This window comes from Talpa occidentalis, unplaced genomic scaffold, assembly GCF_014898055.3.
Source record: "Talpa occidentalis isolate TD23 unplaced genomic scaffold, MPIMG_talOcc4v2.1 talOcc4.5, whole genome shotgun sequence".
Classification (NCBI taxonomy): Eukaryota; Metazoa; Chordata; class Mammalia; order Eulipotyphla; family Talpidae; genus Talpa; species Talpa occidentalis.
The window spans coordinates 122,468,735-122,488,417 of NW_023604861.1; the positions used below are offsets into that span (position 1 = coordinate 122,468,735).

Genomic DNA, 19,683 nt, shown 5'->3' on the forward strand with positions numbered 1-19,683 from the left:
TACAGTAAATTCATGTGTCATTAAGGTTGTAATAGAGGAGGGAGAATTCCCATGGCTAGGGCCTGCTGGAAATGCGTGTGGTGGGTGAGGGATGGGTCGTAGGTGCTGGGGGTCCACTGTCACTCTGAGCAGGCCAGGTAGGTCACGGAGGATCAGTCCCAACTTGCAAAGGGTGTCAGGTGAGGACATTTAGTTTTCAAGTGTTCGGTGTCTATGCATTTGGACAGGTGATTTTTTTCTTTAATTTTAAATTTTGAAATGATTTCAGACTTACAGAAAAGTTGTAAAAATAGTACAGAGAATCCTTTACCCTCCACCCAGCTTCTCTTAATATTAGCCCATCTTACATAACATGAACGCAATTACCAAAACCAGGCGTGTAACCCTGGCACCGTGTCCTTAATTAATGACAGGTCTATTATTAAGTAAACTACAGTTTAAAACTTTGCCAGTTTTTTTTTTTTCACTGATGTCCTTTGTTCTCTTCTGGAATCCAGCCCTGCATCCCACATTGCATTTAATTTTTATATCTCCTTCATGCCTTGCAATCTGTGACAGTTTCTCTGACTTTCTCTGTCTTTTGTGACCTTGACACTTTGTAGAGAACGAGTCAATTTTGTGAAATGTCTCTTGGTTAGATTTGCCTGATGTTTTCTCCTGATTAGATTGAGGTGATGTGCTTTTGGCAAGAATGCTCTAGAAGTAACGCTGAGCCCCCTCAGTGGTCCTTGCAGGTGACATGTGTGTCCTGTTACAGTGACACTCACCTTGAACACTGGCTAAGGTGGCCGCCTGCCAGCTTTCTGTTGTAAAATAATCATTTTTTCCTTCTGCAGATATAATAGTAAAGACCTTGGAGGGATGTGCTTTGAGATGATGCAGACAGCTGACCTTTTTCTCAATTCTCCAAGAGGGAGTGGGGTTTGGGGTGTCCACCCACCTTGAAGGCAGCTCGGTACGCAAGCTGTGTTTCCCGGTGGGTTTGGTCTGTTGTAGAGGCAGAACCTTCACCCCTGCCGCTTCCTTTTCTCAGCCCCTCACCTGCTGATTTATGCTTTAGTCTCATGTTTCCCTTCCTTTCTGTGCTTCCAGTGGGTTTGGTGGTTGAGTAAACTGTGGCCATAAAGACTTCATGTTGGGGATGCAACCAGCTCAGAACTCGCACTCTACACCTGTTATAGACCCAGAGAACTTCACAGCTCCTGCCCACCCTCTTCCTTCACTGATGAAGAAATAAGCACAGACAGGTTGAGAGAAGCTAAGGAGAACAGGTAGATTCCGGGGCTGCGTCTAGAACTTGTTTTCCTGACCCGTGTGTGTTTTCCAGACCTGCTTTTCTACCTTGAAGGCACATGCTTTGGGGAAGATTCCATAAGTGCTGTGACATACAAGGAGGGGACACTTTTAGGTTTCAGGGACCAGATTGTTTTAACTACTTCGAGTACTGGTGGTGGCAGTTTCAAGTAAAGAGGCTGGTGTGTGGGAACTAAAGTTAGGTCAGAGGAGCCTGGAAGTCCAGGAAAGGATTTGTGGGTCACTGTGAGAGGCTTGGCCTTTATTCCATCGATAGGATTCAGCTGCATTTCAGGAAAGTCACTCCAGCAGCAGTGTGAAATCTTAGATATAGACTTAAAGTTTTAAATCCTCATTGCATGTCTGGTGGTCAGTTCCACAGAAAGGCCAGGGAAATATCTTTCATCCCAAGAGCTGAGTCACCAAGGAATAGAGAGGACCCTGAAGCAGGCTGACCCCCGCCCTTCTCTCTCCCTGCCCCATACCTTCAGCAGTTGCTGAGCAATACCTAGCTTCCCCTCCTACTGTTTTTCCCTGGTGACCCTCTCTAGAACTTTCACAGGGTGCCACGGATGGCAGCCAGGGTCGGGGGTGGCAGTCTGGAAAATCAAGGTTGTCTTTTTCCAGCACAGCACAGAGGAGAGACCAATTATGGGGTCCCTCTGCACAGCATGCCTCATTACTATGCTCAGCATGGGATGGGCAGAGGCTGGAGGAGCTGGGGAACCAGCACTGGCCCTTCAAAGGGTAGCTGAGAGGGGAGGGAGAAGGCTATTATTGATTTCTCTCCTGCCAGGCAGGCCTGTCCATGTGAGCTCATCTCTGCAGGAAAGCTCCCACTCCTCTCTACTGGGCTTGACAGCCCAGCCCTTCCTGGAGCTCCAGGGCAGCACTGGGTCCTTGATAGCATATTCAGAATTCAGATCTGTGTCTGCAGAATTCACATCTGTGTCTGCAAGTACATTTTTCAGGGGAAAAGTCCGTGACTTTTATCACATTGAAAAAAGTCCATGTCACCTCAAAATAGTTAAGAATGCCTGCTATAGCTAACCCCTACATTTGGTAAGTGGGGAACTAAGCAGAGACCCAGCAAGCAGAAGTGATTTAACCAGGAGAGAAGGTAGTGGCTGTGGCCTCCTTCTAGGACTGCCCGCTGCCTCCCTGGGGAGACCACCTCCTGCCTCAGGAAGTTTTCAGTTTGCTGAGACCTGCTGTCTTTGGTTTGCTGGTAGTTGAAGTTGTAGCTATATTTATTGTGTGCTTCATATATGCACGGCATGGTGCTTAGAGCTCTACATAAATAGTCCTTTTGTTCATAAAACACTATCATGAGTTACAGAATAGGCAGTTGAGATTTCCTCAGTTGAGGAGAGGTGAAATTATTTTGCCCAAAATACAGAGAGTAATTGGAGGACAGAGATGGCAGTCTCAGCATTTTGGGGCACCTTCTTCTTTATGTACTCTTGTCTTAGTCTGTCCATCCCTCTACCCAAGCCAAGACTTGCCTCCTCCCTGAAGTGCTCTCCTAGCTGGGCTTCCTTTCCCTGACAGACAGAGCCATGCATGTTCTTTGTAGTCAGATGGTCCTGGTTCAACCCCTGGTCCCACTACCACTGCCTTGGTGGCTGCCAGGTGTATGTTCTCATCTTCCCCCTTGCCTCTTTGTTGGCCTGTGATACAGAAATAATGAACTCCAAATCCCGGGGCTTTTAAGAGGATCAAATGAGATCTTTAATGTCCAGGGAGTCATTTATTCAACAAGTATTTGAGAATCTGCCATGTGCCAGGAGCTGCCTGTCGTAAGAGTGGTGAGTGAAACATGCCTGCTTCCTGTGTTCTGGCGGGCCCTGGCCTGGCCACAGAGGGAGGTGTGCTATGGGAGGTTAGACAGCGTGACCTGGTGTAGGCCGTGACATTCAAGATGCACAAAGTTCTGGGGCAGTGTAAGGTGAGGCTTGATTCTGTTCATGGAAGGTTTCTTTGGAAAGGCTTCTTTGGGAGAAATTCCCTGGTATGTCTCATTTTTTTAAAAGGACCCTCCTCATACGGGGTCAGTGTCCCACTCTTAAGACTCATTTTAACTTCACCTCTTTGAGGGCCCTAATCCAAATACAGTCACATGGATTAGGGACCATTTAACTCTAAGCTTAATTACTACTTTAGAAGTCCTGTCTGTAGATTAGATTATATTCTGAGGTGTTGGAGGCTTCAAAAGATGGATTTGGGGAATACAGTTCAGCCTATAACAGGTCAAATGACTTTGTCCAAAGAACTTATCTTGCAAACTGAAGAAAAGCTAGTGTGGCTGGAGAGGCCTGAACAAAGAGGAACGGAGAGGGAACTGTGGCTGGGGATTGGAGGGATCCCATCAGGGAGGACCTCCAAATTAGAGTGAAGATGGTGTTCTGAGTGGAGAGAAGCCACAGAGGGCTTTTGATCTAGAATGAGAGAGAAAGGATCAAGTGTCATTTTAAGAAAGTGACTCTGGAAAATGGAGTGGAGGCACCAAAAGTAGAAACAGAGCTGGGCATTTTGCAGGCAGCCTCCTGGAAGAGTCTGGTGCTTGAACATGGTCATGGAGATAAAGAGGGCGGTGAGCAGATGGAGACATGTTTTGGAGGTAGAATCGGTAGGATGTGGTGATGGGTTCGATATGTATGTGGGGGTTTGAGCGATCAGGGTCAAGATGGGGGGGTGAGAGAAAGAAGTGTCAGGGATGACTCAGCTTCCTGGCTGAGTGGCTGCATGGATGCCGGTGGCATCTCCCCACTTGGAAAAACCGGAGGAGGTGCCTGTCTTGATGGAAAGATCAAGCATTGCATTTGGAACCTACTCAGGGTGAGATGCTGCTGAGACATCCAAGTGGGCATCTCAAGCAGGCATTTGTTCAGTGAAACTGAGAAACGAGATCAGGTTTGGGAAGCTGTTGGGTTGTCAGAAAAGTCATGATTGGGAATCAGCCAGCTCTAGAAGGTTTTGAAGACACAGGAATGGAAGAAGTCACACGTAGTGAGCCTGCAATGAAAAGAGAGGATTGACTGGGATTAAGTAAATCCATGAGCAATTCCAACATTTAGAAGCCAGCAAAGGAAATGGAAAAGAGGCCAAAATGTGAGGAAAAGCCCAAGAGAGAGGGTTTGTGGAAGCCACCACACAGGTGCCTAGAAGGGGACTCCCCCCATGGGGTGATGACATTACAGAAGATGCATGAATGCACCAAATCAGAGCTGGATGCCTAGCAGTGCTCAGTCAGTGTGGGGTCCTTTCCCATGCCACTTTATCCTGAAATTGTCCATTAACCTTTTCTTTTAGATAGCAGTCAGAATGTAAGAAATAGGGCCTCCCCGGTGGCGCAGCGGTTGAGCGCTGGGTTGCGATGCTGCCCGCGGCCTCTGTGGCGCTGGTTCGATCCCCGGCTGCTCCCCGGCCACCGGAGGAGGGTCCCGCATGGCACGCAGACCTCTCCTGCCGCCCGCTGCTCCCCTCAGCAGTGTACTTCGGTCCTTCTGCCTGCTCTGCTCCCCGCTCTGGATCTGGTGAATTCTCTCACCCTCCCGTGCTTCTGACTGTACCCAGTGCTTGTATAAACAAACAAACAAATAAATAAAACATGCCTCTATTAAAAAAAAATCTATAAAAAAAAAAGAATGTAAGAAACAAGGAATTAGTGAATAAAAGCACATGTGCACAAAAAGTGAATGACAAACATGGCTGTTACCAGTGGTCTCAAGATGGGGTGTAGCCCCCCCACCCCGGTTCCTTCTGCAGCCCTGGGCATTGAGTGTGTCCAAAGGCTGGACTGGGTGCGTGTTTCCTGGAAGCCCGTGGACTGTGTCCAGCAGAGGACCCTCTGGGGAGTCTCTTTTCATCCTTGTCAGGTATCCTGGCCTCAGCAGCACCGAGACAGTCCCCTTGGCTGCCTGTGCAGGGAACAGCTTCCCCAGCAAGTCGCCAGAGTCCCTGCCACCGTTCCTCCCTGAGTGGTGATGCCTGCACTGTGATCACACAATTATGATGCCATTAAAATGTCACATTTAGAGAAATCCATATAAACAAAGCATTAACAACCCCTTGAAAATTGTAGTTTTTACCATTAATGACCTACTTTTTCTGCCCGCCCTGCCCCCTCGCCACCCCCACTCAGCTGCCTTTCTCCCCAGCCCTGCTGGCAGAGGTTGACCAGAAGGTCTGGCTGTCTTTGCTGCCTGGAAAGCCTTCATGTTTAACGGCTGGGAAAGGCTCCTTAACAGGCCAGATACCGCCAGGCTTTGGGGAACCCAGCACTGAGCTACTTGGCGAGGGAGATAGGAGGATGTCCTCCCAGGCAGAAAGTCCCCATGGAATTTAGAGGAAATTAGGTCCTTGGGAAATTAGAGGAAGAGGATGGTGTTGAAAATCCTGAGGGTAGAATTCATGCTGCTAGTTTTGATTCTGTTCCCTGGGGAGGGAGAAATGGAACCTGAGGTGCTGTGGTCACTCTCACAGGGGAGGACAGTGTCCTGCCCAGGAGCCGTGGACTAGAGCGTTTGGATCCCGACAGTTGAGTGGAGGGTAGGTGTGCAGGTGGCTGGAAGGGCACTGGGGAATTGGACCTATGGTAGGTTTTTCTTCCTTTCCCAGAACAGTGCTCTGGAACAAAGTTGATACGAATTTTCTCTGTCACCAGAAGCTAATTTTAATGCATTACAGAAATGGATTACTTAAAGAAATCTTGTAGTGAGTTGCTCTTATAAAGTAAAACATAAACCAGAACAGCTCTGGTGAAGTTATTCATCTTTTTTCGATGTATCTGAATTGCAAATCTGGATCACCCTATAACACTGGATGTGATTAAAGCAACAGGGCACCTAATTCTGAAGAAGCAAAGAGAAGGCTGCTGTGGATTAAAAGATGTTGCATTGGAGCTTAGGAGACATTTTCAGCATCACTGGGGGGCAGGGTTAACACAGAGACAGGATCCTTCTGAGCAAGAAAGGTGGGTGAAGGGCATGTCGTTTGGGGAGCGATTGTTGGTGCATCCTGACGGCGGAAGTCTACCCAGTGGGCCTTGGTCACATAAGTACTTGCGTCATAAATCCTTTAGCGTTCTTGTGAGATGCTGTTGAGTTGGTTCCTGCTATGGTGTGAAGATGGTCAGTATTTAGAGGAGGCTCAGAAAGATTTCTCCCAGCTCTTCAACCCACTGCCGTTATCACTCGCTGTGCTGCCTGCAGCACTAAGTCTGCAGCACTAAGTCTGCCATTGGCTGAGGGTGGGCACTCCATCTGGATTCAGCAGGCATGAGGTCTGGGTACTCTGGGTCTGCTTTGGACATAAAAAGAGCCTCTTTTGTGAAGAGCCAGCCAGCGGTCTCCACGGAGTCCTGTGAGATAAAGTCATTTCAAAGTCATTCGCTCCAGCCCCATACCTACATATTCAGCAGCTGACCTAGTTCTGAATGCTAGAGGGTATCTGGAAGTCACCCTATTTACAGAGTGGATAGAAAATGTACTAAGCTCCGGGCCCTTGCTACACGCAGTATCTGGGGAGATCTCGCCTGGACCTTGGAGGCGGGGAAGAGAGAGGAACAAATTCTCAGCCAGGAGCTTGAAGCTTCTTGCTAAAGTCACCTTTGGAGAATGAATGACAGGGCTTAGGGGACACTTGACTCTGAAACTCTCTTTCTAGCCAGATTTCAGTTTAGCACCGTTTGGTGTGTGGATCGGGGGGGGGGTATTTGTAGGATGAGCTTGGCAGATGTGGAGGACTGAGCTTCTGGGGGTGCCCTCCCCTACCTTCTCTTTCCTCTGTCTGCCTCTGGGCAGGTGCTGGGTGGGGAGCCCCAGTCCACCCTTGCAGGTCCTGGTGAGGACTTGAGGAGTCAGCCTGCCAGGGTTTAGTGCCGGCACCACCTCTTACTGATGCTAATACTAGTGACCTTGGCTGAGTCCTTTTAGCTCAGCAAACCTAGTGTCCACTTCAGTTCATTCAGGCTAATAATAGCACCTGCTTCAGGTCTGTTCTGAGTATTCCATGAGCGACATTTTTAGGACGGAGCCAAGCACACAGTGAGTACTACAAACCCATTTGTTGCTCTGAGTAGAATTTATTACTTTTTGTCCTTTTTCCTGACTTCCATTAGCCATCTCCATCTTGATTTCTTCAAGGGCATCTTTACTGAGAAGAACCTGGAGACAGATTCAGAAAAGCTGAAAAGTTTGCTAGACACATTCCTTGGGAGTGCAGCCCTAGGGGTGGCCTTTCCAGCCCTGGAAGGCAAGTCCTAGGCAGCCTGGAGAAGACCCACCAGGGATGGTCAGTCAGTGAAGGGGAGGGGCCAGATGCTGTCCAGCAGGTAGCCTTAAAGGCAGGCTCCTTGCTCTGATGAGAGTCTTGGGGTCTCAAGAATGATTGGACTTCTGCCACCACCTCTGAGATCCCCAGGTCTCCTCAGAATTGCCCAGCACAGAGTCCCTGCTGGCCCGTCTTCCACATGCTTAATGGGGGCAGGAGCAGAAGCATGGAAGCCACAGAGAGCACCATTTCTAGCCTACTAATCTGGCGATAACCTCATGTATTTTGCCTCTTACAGCAGTTTTCTTGTTTTTTCATTTGCATGGCGGTGTGCTCAAACCCATGTTTGAGATGGAGATTTGGGGCAGAAAAGACCCCCGATCTCAGGAAGCATCAGCATCGATAATGACCCAGCCCTTCCATCCCCGCCAGGCTGTGAGGCGATGCATCTGCTCGCCCGTGGGTGCCGTCATAGACCCCATGTCCGCCACAGGGAAGGAAGAAGCTAAATGTAAATGGTCTGACTGTAAATTGCATTTTCTCTCCATTAGCATTCAGTCCCCCAAAGAAATAATAGTAACCGCAGAGATGTTGACAATAATAATATGTTACATATGCATTATGTTTTGCCCAGCAATTTTTCATGTCTTATCTCATTTCTGAGATCTATTCTGGACCTGTGAAATTGTGTGGGATAAAATTAGCGTTACCCTAGAGGAGGAAGAAACTGACCACAGAGCTTGGAAGGTTGGGCTGAGCAGAGCCAGGACTCAGCTCTCCTGTGGCATCACTGGGACCATCAAGAAGATGGACAGGGTCTGCCCCAGAACTATGCTCCCCTTCTCTGCCCATCTCCCCTCTGTGCAGTCTCTCTCTCTCTCTCTCTCTCTCTCTCTCTCTCTCTCTCTCTCTCTCTCTCTGTCTGTCTCTCTCTCTCTCTCACACATACACACACACACTTGCGCACAGGCTCATACTCATCAGCTACATCTCTGTCCAAGTGAAATTAGGTTGAAAACAAAGGGTCCCTTTGAAGGAGAAAAGAAGTTACAAAAACCTAACACAGAATAAGCACTTTCCCCTTCATTTCATTTGTCCTTCCTTTGTCTTTCTTTATCTCATCCCTTTTATTCCATTACTGTCCCGGGGTCCCAATGTGGTGTGCTCCTGACCAGATTCAGCCCATAGGCATAGCATCATTCACCCAAAGGGGAGGCTTAGGGCAGTGTCACTAGGCAGGTGTGGTTTGCTCACATTTCTCTGCTCAGTGACCCTGAAGGCACGTGCATGTGTGACCCTGCTAGATGCTTTGGGGCTCCTTGAACATTGCTTGACTCCATAGCTCTTCCTGGACACTAAAGAGCTTGCTGGTGATATCTAAGGTATTTCCTAGGCCTGTACAAGTGCAGGGGTGGAGGGTGAAGCCTGGCTTTAGAGGAAGGTCTCTTCTGTTTGGAAGAAATGCAAATCTGGTTTTTATCCTTCTAGAGGCAGTGTCCAGAGGGATGACCATGAGTTCCCCTCTCTGTCCTGATGGAAGTGACTCTGGCCATGTTGTTGGGCTACCTCATGGGGAGCTGGCCTATGCTTCTCTGGTGCCCCTGCCCTGGATGATGGCAATAGCACCCTACTGCAGATTTAACTCAGTCTGACAGGTGACCCAGGGGCCACCTGTCCACATCAGACACAGCGTGTTTCAGCATCCGCTCTGTCCAGCTGAGGCCTCTCTTTCTGAGCCCACTTCTGGCTCTGGCTCCTTCCTTCCTCGGTGCAGGTCCTCTCCTTGGTGGCTCCTGAGCTGATTCCATCTCTTGCTACTGCAGTCCTCTAGGTCATGGGCAAATCCGCCCTCTGCCTCTGTGCAGTCTCTCAAATCCTCATTTTCCTGAAACCAGTGTGGGTACCTGGCTCCCTCCTCCCCTTGAGCTCTTGCTGTCTGGGATCCAGAACTAGAAGGGATAAAAGCTGCTTATGTCCAGTGATCGGTTTACTGACCTGTCTTTGCACACAAAGAAGAGGATGCAGAAATAAATGGTGTGGGCTGGGTCAGCTCTCTCTCAGTCCTCACGCCCACTAGGAATCGGGTGGTGCCCTTCAAACCAGCAACACGTGATTTGAGATGCCTGTCTCCATAAAGGAGTCTGGTGTATCCTTTGGCAGGGAAATTTATAGGATGTTGGGCAGGAAGGAAACAGCCATCTCAGCTTTAGAGCTCAGGCACCCCGCTGCTTGTAGAAGAGCCAGGCCTGCTCCTCCCCAGTCACATGGCTGTACTTCTCTGGCACCTCCCTCTCATGCTAATTAGTAAGCAAATTAATCTCCATATAAGGTCCAAATTGCATGAGTTTCTTTTTTCCTATTTCAGAAACAAAAGCTGGGCTTCTGTCCATTCTGTTAATCACATTATATTTCACAGTTCGAGTTTTCAGGCAATTACACTAATTATCAGAACTTTCTTTTTCCAGAACGCTCAAAGCACCCCCAAAGCTATATTTGCATGTGAGATGTGATTGGGACATGGGTGGGGAGTGTGTTTAATGGGGTGGCGGTGGGGAGGAGGGAGCTCGGCGCCGGTGGCTCCTGTCAGACACTAAATGAGAGTGAAACCAGATGGAGGACCAGCAATAGAGAGGGTCCAGGCACAGTGCCCATGCTATCACACCCTCCAGCGGCTCAGAGAAGTCAGAGCCAGTGGACCCCCGCGGACCTGCTTCCCAGGCACCTGACTCTTGAGGGAACAGGGGTAAGAAGAAGAGTGGGGGAGACAGGAGGGAGCATAGGAGGATAAACTCATCCCTGCTGAATTATGTGCCCCCTCATTTGGTCTGAGAAATAGTCCTTTCCCCTTCTATTATATGTCCATTCCATCTATCAAACTCCTTAAGGAGTGACTTTCATGTAATTAATACTAACCATTAAACTATAGTATGGAAGGAGCAATTGCCTAATTCTGAGGAAAATTTAAATTTATTACCAGCACCCGAGATAAAATGAATACTAAAGAGAAAGAAAGAAAACCCTGCAGAAGATAAATAGAAAGCCAAGTGGGATATTGACTTGATCCTTCTCCAGTGCAGGGTAATTTGGCTTCTAAAGTGAGTTAGATCATAATAAATTAAATTTAGATTTCTGCACATCAGTTAAATAACTCCCAAGACAGAATTCCAGTGAGGGGAAGAGGTGATAATACATGGCGGAAATATTAAAATGAAGATCTTATCTAATAATCTATAATTGATGTGCTGTCCCTTGATGAGGGAAAAGGATTTTCCAGCCCTTTCCTTTGCCTGGAGTCCAGGTGAGCGAAGGACTGATGTGCCCCTCCTCCTGAGTTTGAGTTTGCCCTGCATGTTGGGGAAAGACTGTCCCCAGCGGGTCATTCTGTACCCAACCTGCTCCCTCCATGTCAGTGTGGAGAAGAGTCCCATGGTTCTCTTCACTCTCTGAACTGGTCCTTCACTCGCCTGACTGGCCCCTGGGTAAGTAAAGCCACTCCCCAGCTGAGTGGACACCAGGACAGTAGAGGCATAGCAGACACTCTGCTTCTCGTGGGTGCCCAGTGGGAGTGCAGAGATGTGGCCTGTGAGCCAGTGAAACATCTGCTGTGGTGGAAAGAACACTGGCCTTGGGGTAGAGTCCCACTTACAAGCTCACTCTCTCCGCGGGTCTCTGGCAAGCACCTTTGCTTCCTTCTGCCTCTGTTTTCTCACCTGTGAAATGGGAGTCATTGAACTGGGGTGCCTGCTTCACAGTTACTGCAAAGGTGATAGTGCAGTGAAAACACTTTGCAGACTAAACATGGACTTACAGTTATTTGTATAGCCTTTTCTGGCTCTTTCGCACAAAACTTTAGTTCATTGCTAATTTTTTATTCCATCCTTTACCCATTTTATCAATACTTGTACTTTATTTGGTGTCTAGAATTCTTCATCTGAAGTCCTTGGAGCTCTAACTCTTGCTCAGTTTCCACTGACTCTCTCTTCTGGAGTCCTGTTTCCTTGTATAGATATCTGTTCATTTTCCATTGTGATTTTTGTCTTTGGTGAGCTTTGTGGTACTCCTGGGAACCTAAATCAGATATGTTTTCTTCTGGGTAGGATTTGCCTTAAGTTAGGGACACCCCTGACCTGGGTCATTTTATCACCCTTCTTGGCTTTAATTTCTGGAGACTCAGATTCAGCTTCTCCTCCTTTTGGGAGTTCATGTTACACCAGCCTCACTGTTTGTCTTTACTTGCCCTTCAGCTACCCCAGCTCCAGGCCTACACCCTGTGTTTTTCCCTGGCTTCCTACCTTCTTTCTCACGTTGAAGATTTCCTTCTAGAAAGTCCTGTAGTGCATCCCCAAAACACATTTGCTTTGATTTCTGAAGGATCTAGTGGTAGTTTAGCACAAAGTTCCCCATGAATATCTGGGGTACCATCATGCTGGAAGCAGAAACCCCAGCAGGTAAAAAACGGGGACACTTGGAGAAGTGCTGAAGCCAGAAACTGTGGGCTTAGAAGCAGCCTGGACCAGTGCCTCAGGGCTAGCTTGGACACTGGGTCTACAGGCTTCGGGACAGATACTTCTTCTTGCTGTGTGAGCTTGGGCAAGTCATCCATCCTCCTCATGCCTCCGTTTTCTCATTTGCAAGTCTGGGATACAAGTTTCCATTGTGCATTAGGGATATGAGAATTAGAAATAATTTGAGGTACCCCTCAGTTACTGCCTGCTTCCCTCTGCAGTTCTGACTGGGGAAGCTGTGCTGGTTCTGTGTCCCCGAGGAGGGGCAGACACCATCACTTCCAACTCCTTCTGCTTTAGTCCAGTGTATCCCCACCTTCCAGCAGGAATCCACCTGCAGAGTCCCTTCTTTTCCTGCACTGTCAGAGGAAAACCTGCAGGGGGGGATTGACTGCCCAGAAGGGGAGTAAAGAACAGCTGGGGTGAGAGCAAGGGGGCACAGGAATCCTTTGGAGGGAGGAAGATCCCTAAGCAAAGAAAGGCCTTGACCTGGAAAAATCATGGGAAACGTCTTTGAAGATGAGCCAAGGAAATGGTGGTGAGGCCGTGATAGCCTCACAGGGGTGAGCCAGGGGAGTTGGGGCCAGGCTCTGGGTTCGTACCAGGGCTCCTGTGTATGTGGACATTGGGCAAGTTACTCCATCGCCCTATGCGTCCTAACCCCAGCTGTAACCTGGGAGTCCATTATTGAGGAGTAAATGTAAATCTCTGGCCCTATATGACGGGGATCCCCAAGGTGTCAGCTGCTTATTGTGAGAAGTTCTACTTAGGATGAGGCACGGTTCAGGAGGAGAGAAGCTTTATTGAGGGATAGAGAGTGTTCTCATTTTGCAGATAAAGAAGAGGAGGATTAGGGCAATAAGAGAGAACTACTAGCACCAAACGGCGAAATAAAGGCAAGAGAACAAAAACATCAGTGGCAACTACAGGCAGATTCCAGCCTGGCGGAAGAGAGGCTAGCCCGTGACTGTGGGCCAGAGAGTCCTCGGGAAGGACAGCGGGAGAGCGAGAGGAAACCGTCCCGAGCAGGAGGAGGAGGGGCACTCAGGATCCCTCCTGGAAGCATGGAGGGAGGAAAGAAATGAAGACAACCTTGCTCTTCCGCTGTGGGTGCCAGATTATTTAAGCGCTGGTCTTGGCCAGCCCGTGGCTGACTTCAATATTTTTGATATAAAAGATGATCTTTGCTTTCTGCGTGTGTCATCTTATCTTTTGAAGCGCACCCACTCTGGAGTGAGTAAATTCTGGTCACAAGAAGGGGCAGGGGCTTTCCTCGGGGACTGGGTGGTGCTGAGGCCACCCTGGAGCAGGCTCCGTCCATCCTGGTGGGTGCTGAGGGGCTTCCGGTTTGTCCTTGTCCCCAGAGGGCCGTGGGACCTGTGCTGGGACAGCCTGTGGGGGGGGGGGTGCGCAGAAGTTCTCCCAGGTGGCCCCAGGAGCCAGGAAGTGGGGAGTCCAAAGCATGGGTAGCACATACTGTACTCTCGGCCCTCAGAGGTTGCACATGGGGGTTCATGAGTTGAAGAACTTAGAAATCCAACTCCAAGTTATAGCTGCAAGTCCAGGACAGAGGCAGGAATCCTGCAGAAACCCTGGCAGGGGGCCTCCCCGGTGGCGCAGCGGTTGAGCACTGGGATTGCGAAGCTACCTGCGGCCTCTGCGGTGCTGGTTCGATCCCCGGCTTTTCCGCGGCCACCGGAGGGGGGTCCCACATGGTGCGCAGACCTCTCCTGCCGCCCGCTGCTCCCCTCAGCAGTGTACTTCGGTCCTTCTGCCTGCTCTGCTCCCCGCTCTGGCTCTGGTGAATTCTCTCACCCTCCCGCGCTTCTGACTGTACCCAGTGCATGTATAAACAAAACAAACAAACAAACAAACAAATAAATAAAACGTGCCTCTATTAAAAAAAAAAAAAAGAAACACTGGCAGGGCCCCTCTTCTCCCCACTCTGGGGGCAGAGGGGAAAGAGTGGCTGAGCCTCGGGGCGTGCCTCCCCCTCTGCTCCTCAAGAGGGGTCTTTGCCCACTCACCCTCAGCAGAGGAGATGCCCTCGTTTCTGTCTTGTGGTGAGACAGAACAGAGCATGGTGTTGGGTGCTCTTGGGGGAGCTCAATTAGCCGTTCCTCCGCTGCCTCACTGTCAAGCTTGGGTAAGCCCTAAGCCTCCCTCAGCCTGTCCCTCCCTGTACAAATGGGACTTGTGTGTGGATCCGTGACAATGTATGTGCAAGCTGCTTTGTGAAACGGAAGTTGCTATTCAAATGGTAATGTTATTATTTTAAACGTAGCTTCACCATGATTGAACACATCCAGATGTCATTACAGCAAACCCAAGGTCCCAGTACAGGGAGCTCTCTGAGTGGCTTTCATGTAGCTAAGTGTGAAGGAGCTTGGTGCACGGGACAATCTTGGGGGGCAGCCCCCTCCCAGGATGCCCTTGGCTATTCCTATAATTTTTTTTTCCAGCCTGACTGCTGCTCTGACTCTTGGCTTTCTGGGGGTCAGAATCCTGGCTGAGTTCTCATAGATCTCCAAGGAGGCAGATCCAGCCAGGAATGCTTAGCGGCCCTTTAGGATGGCAATTGCTAAGCCGAGCAACCACCTGGCCTCAGATCCTATGGCCCCATCCCCTGCCTGGTATGACTCTAGTTGTGGTTGGGACGAGGCCCTTGTGCCTCTGTACCCATGCCGGCCCCTCCACCTGATTCTCCAGCTGACAAATGGAGCCCGTGAGGCAAGCTGAGACTTCCCTTCCTATCAGACTAGATACTGAGGTCACTTCCTAACTTGGGATAGTTCCCTTCCTCCACTCCATCCATGGGCTGGAGATCTTTCCCCTATGACCTGCTTCAGACAGGCCCAGATGAGTTCCAGAGTTTTCTTTAATTCATGCTCCCTTTGCACTCACACTCCGGCCTCCCTGTTTCTGAACTAGCCACTCCCTGAACAGTTTCTGCTGCCTGGTACATGGACTTTGACTACACTCACTTTCTCCTCTCATGTCCCCTCAAGTAAAATCCCTATTTATCTTTCATTTGACACTTCTTCCAGGAAGCCCTTCCCATCCCCCCCTCCTCTGTTGTAGGTGTTTGGGTGTCTTCACACATGTCCCTCTGCAGCATTGCAACCCCTCAAGGGTAGCCCCCCCATCTCTGCTCTCCCCTCCCTGGCACAGTGCTCTATAGGGGCTCATAGCATATTTAGGGAATAACAATGACTTAAATTGAGAATGAGCCAGCAGGAGACCTTTCAGAGCCCTGTGACCTTCCCTAGAGAGTGGGATGTCAGGCTCTCCCTGGGGTGATGTTCCAAGCACAGGTGACAACTGTCAGGCTGTGACATTGCACAGCTCAGGCTGGGACTTCTGTGCCCTCACCTAGATTCCCCTAACACATTCTATAGCAGCAGTATCACAGAACATTAATAAAATCAACTGTTGGATAAAAAGCACCAGTTTCCAAAGCTTCATTTTGTGCTATTAACTGTTTCAAAAGGAGAGAGATCAATTACAGATAAGATGGAGGGGTGCCGAGATAAATGTGTGCATGGTGAGCGTGCCCCACCTGCCATGGTGGGCCCGGCACTGCCCTGCAGCTGCCCGGGGGCCTTCCTGTGAGTGCCCCCAAGTGCAGAAGGGCATCCTCGGCAGTGTCAGGTGTGGTAACCAGGCAGCAGCAGATGCTTGCACGGTGCCTGGGGCCAGTGACCAGGAATGAGCATCTCCTAGCAACGGCCAGGCCCAAGGCCCCAGCCCTCACCTTCCAGCTCACAGCCTGGTCAGTACTTTTGCCCAGAGAAGTTCTTGGTTGTGATGAACCTGAAGGGCCTCAACTTCACTGGGTATAGATTGGCCCTCCCTGAGAGGTGTCAGGGCCTGCATCCACTGGGCAGCAGCCATTACAGCTGAGCCTGCAAAGCCCTCACCTCCTGCTGGCTTTGTGGAGAGTCTTTGTGGGCTTGGGAGCTGATGTTACTGGCGGGGCAGCCTGGCTCTAGAGAGGGGCCTCCCTTCCCGAGTAAATCCCCTCTCCTCTGCTGTGTGGGTACACCAGAGGACCCAGAAGATGGAGCTCTGCCACTATGCACCTGGGTGACCTCAGGCAAACCAGGCTCCTTTGTGGAACCTTGTGCTCAGCACCAAGTGCCTGGTGGCAGATGAAAGATCATGAATACAGAAACCACTGTGTGCACACTAAAGTGCTGTCCCCACGTGTTGGGGGTGTTAATAATTGTTCCCCCATTGATGCGTCTTAAAAATAAGTACAGAATCCAGGGGTGGAGGAAGAAAAGAAATATCCGGGGCACCCATTCTGTGGATAGCACGCCATTACAGATGATCATCCACAGGCAGGAGAGGAAATGGTGCTCATTGTATACCTACTGTGTGCGAGATACCCTGCTGGCTCTTTTCAGCCAGGTGCTCCAAATTACCCTGGATTGGTGGCCTCCAGGGTCAGGACACCAAAACCCAAGTCCCAGCCCTGCCGCTTCCTCATTATGGGGTTGAGAGTGAGGTACATAGCCCGTGGAGATGGCTCCCATCTCTATGTGACGGGGATGTGAGCCGTACCCATCTTGGAGAATCACTGTGAGGATTATGTGAAGTCCTATGAACAAAAGTCCTGGCACAGCAGCCAGCACAGAGCATTCAGTAAATGGTAGCTGCCATTCTTCTGTTTCCTATTATCACTGGTCTTATTAACCTGCCACCTCCGGCCCCATCTGGTCTTTGCAGTTGGATACTGACATATGGTGGGAGGGGAGGGTTCAAGCCCTTCTCACATGCTCCCTGTTTGTGTCACGCAGGTGTCAGATGCTGACTGGGATGACCTGTGGAACCAGTTTGATGAACGGCGATATCTGAATGCCAAAAAGTGGCGTGTTGGCGACGATCCCTATAAGCTGCACGCTTTCAACCAGAGGGAGAGCGACCGGGTCCCTAGCAATCGGGCCATCCCGGACACAAGACATTTGAGGTACTTCCTCTTCCTTCTTCCCTAGTCCTCCTACCTCCTTCCCCCACCTCCTCCCCACAGCCATGCAGGCTGATTTGCGCTGTGCCCAGTGCCAAGAGAGAGCACACATTTTCTTGTCCATGCTGCTTATTGCTGCGAACCAGCCAGCGGATAGGGTGGGAGGCCTCCTTCACCTGCACCTTGCTCCTCCTCTCTGGTGTCACCATAGGTGACACCTGCCAGGACATCTTGGAGCACTAAGACCCAAGAGCCAGGGCCTGCTTTTCCCTGGCAGGGTGCTACAGCCTGGTCTGGTGTCTGTACTGGAGGAGGACAAGATGGGCAGGCCCAAGGAAGCCATGGCTCTGTCACTGGGAGGCCCTTCCTGTGACAACTCAGACACAGTTTGTCATGGGAGAGAGATGAGAAGCCAGAGGGCCTCTCCACTGCGGGGTGCTGTCTGCTTCAGAGCCTCCCGTATACCCCGCAGCCATCTGTCACCCCCTTGGGCAGGCCACAGCTTCAATGGGTCATAGAGACCTGGCTTGGAGTATTGGGGAAAGCCTGGTTTCCCAGTCAAAGGGGACTCTGTGAAGGCACTTTGCCTCACTAGTGACCCTTCCTGGAGTCAGACTTGCCCTTTGCTAGTGGCAGCTCCTGCTGTTCTGGCCCCCAAGCTGGAAGGCCCTGGCACCAAAGGCCCATGGGGCATGTTTCCTGTCTGCTGTAGGAAACTGACCTCACACTGGTCTTAGGTAGCAGATGGGCATCCTTGGGGGAGAGGGACTTGAAGGCAATGTTACACTGAGAAGCTATAGGAATGGTGTTAGCTTCTTAGAGTTTTGTATTTATTGGGGCCCATGGACCCTGAATTATGGCCAGTGGAGTTTAAAAGCAAGGCATTAAGAATTTTCATGACTAATGAAGCTGGTTAATCTAGAGGTATTTAAGTTGGCAAAATGTGAAGGTCCATGGACTAAGTTTCCCCATTAGGCCTTACAACACAGAAACCAAGTCTTATACAGATCTGTGAACTTACCTGTCCCCTGAGGTTCTCACGAGACTGTTCCATCGCCACAGGGCCTGGAAGTTCTCTACAGCCAGAGAACAGGCAATGATGAACTTACCTGGACACTCCCTGCAGCTGGACTGAAAACTAAAGCCAGAGCTTTCTATTATTTCTATTTAAATTGTCCAGCTTATCATTTACTATCTTGGTCCTTTAGTAACCAAGAAAATTTTCTTTAAATATTGGAATCTTTTATTTTCCTGAGCAGAGTCTACATAAAGGATAACAGGGAAGAGGGAGGAAACAGAGGCTGAGAAGCCTCACTGGGTCTCGGGCAGGCAGTCCCTCCCTTGTGCTGAGTCCACATGCTAAGACCCTCCAGAGACACAAAGCAACAAAGGGACACCCCTAGCTGGCACCTCTGTGTGGGAGCTGTCAGGAAGACATCTGCCAGAGAATGCTTCCCACCAGCAAAAGGGAGGCATTGGGGCGTTCACTGAACAGGCAGGTACATGGGGATATCCTGAGCTGAATTTCTGCATTCTCCCTCTGCTGTGATCTGAGAGGCAGAGATGCATTTTACAAGGGCAGGATGTGAGTGGTGGTAGTGGACGAAGAAGGAAGCCTGTTCCCCAGGACCCAAGCTCACTAGGTCCAGGTCTGGCTTCTACACCTCACCCCTGGTGTTCATCTGTTCGGTAAGTGTGATCTGCTGGAGTTTCAGCAAGGAGAAGGGAGAGGATTTCGATGGAATGCAGACACCCTTTGGGGAGACAAAAGGGGAAAGCGTATATGTGTGCCTTGGCACAAACCTTGCCCTGTGGGAGAAATTCAGATTTATGGACCTTAACTGAAAAAGCAGAAAGGGGAGAAGACAGGGCATTGGGAATGAGGGCAAACACAAGGGACCAGGCAGCCCCTGCAGGGGTGTTGACCACCTACTGTGGGCAGAGCCCCAGCTAGAATGTAAAAAGCCAGCAGTTGGATCATTGTCTCCAAGCTGAGTTTAGTGTGGAGCTGATCTTATGCCTGTATCACCCTTGCAGTAAGGAGGGTTCCAGAGACTGCAGGCAAAATTGGTGTTTTAATCCTCAAGTGGGCCCCATAGGATCTAAACGACCAATCTCCAGGATCTCTCACTTCAGTACGTGCCTCTCAGGATATCTACATCCTCGAGGCTGAAGTTCTACCAGCTAAGCCCTTTAATCCTTCTGTGACCCCAGTCTTGCTGCTGTAACCTGATTTCATCCCCATGCAGCACTTGGGGCTTGCCTGCCTAGGGGCTATTCTTGCACCAGCTGTGACTGCGTGGAAGCCTGCACACCTGGGACTATCAGCAGTGATGGATATTTGGGGCTGGATAGTCCTTTATTGTAGGAAGCTGCCTGTGCAGCGTAGGATATTTATGCCTATGCAGCGTAGTAGGATGATTAGTGCCATCTCTGGCCTCTACCTACTTCAAGTAGCGCCTCCCAAGTTGTGACAACCAAAATGTAGCCAGATGTCCCTGGGGGATGAAATTGCAATGAGAATCTCTGCTGTAAAGTCAGCCCTGCCTGTTACCTGAGTTTTCGAGAATAAAGTGTAAACATGCATTATTAGCCCAATGGGACCAGGCCACGTGTCCCGACAGAATCAAGCAGAAGGTAGAA

The 19,683-nt window shown here is 50.0% G+C and overlaps 1 protein-coding gene across 1 annotated transcript in view; it reads left to right on the forward strand.

The window, feature by feature from the left end:
• GALNT14 (polypeptide N-acetylgalactosaminyltransferase 14) overlaps positions 1-19,683 on the forward strand; it is a 183,696-nt gene that overhangs the window by 101,440 nt on the left and 62,573 nt on the right. Inside the window, exon 2 of the mRNA XM_054701225.1 lies at positions 16,874-17,043. Within this exon, the coding sequence (XP_054557200.1) occupies positions 16,874-17,043 (170 nt within the window). The remainder of the gene's footprint in view (positions 1-16,873; positions 17,044-19,683) is intronic.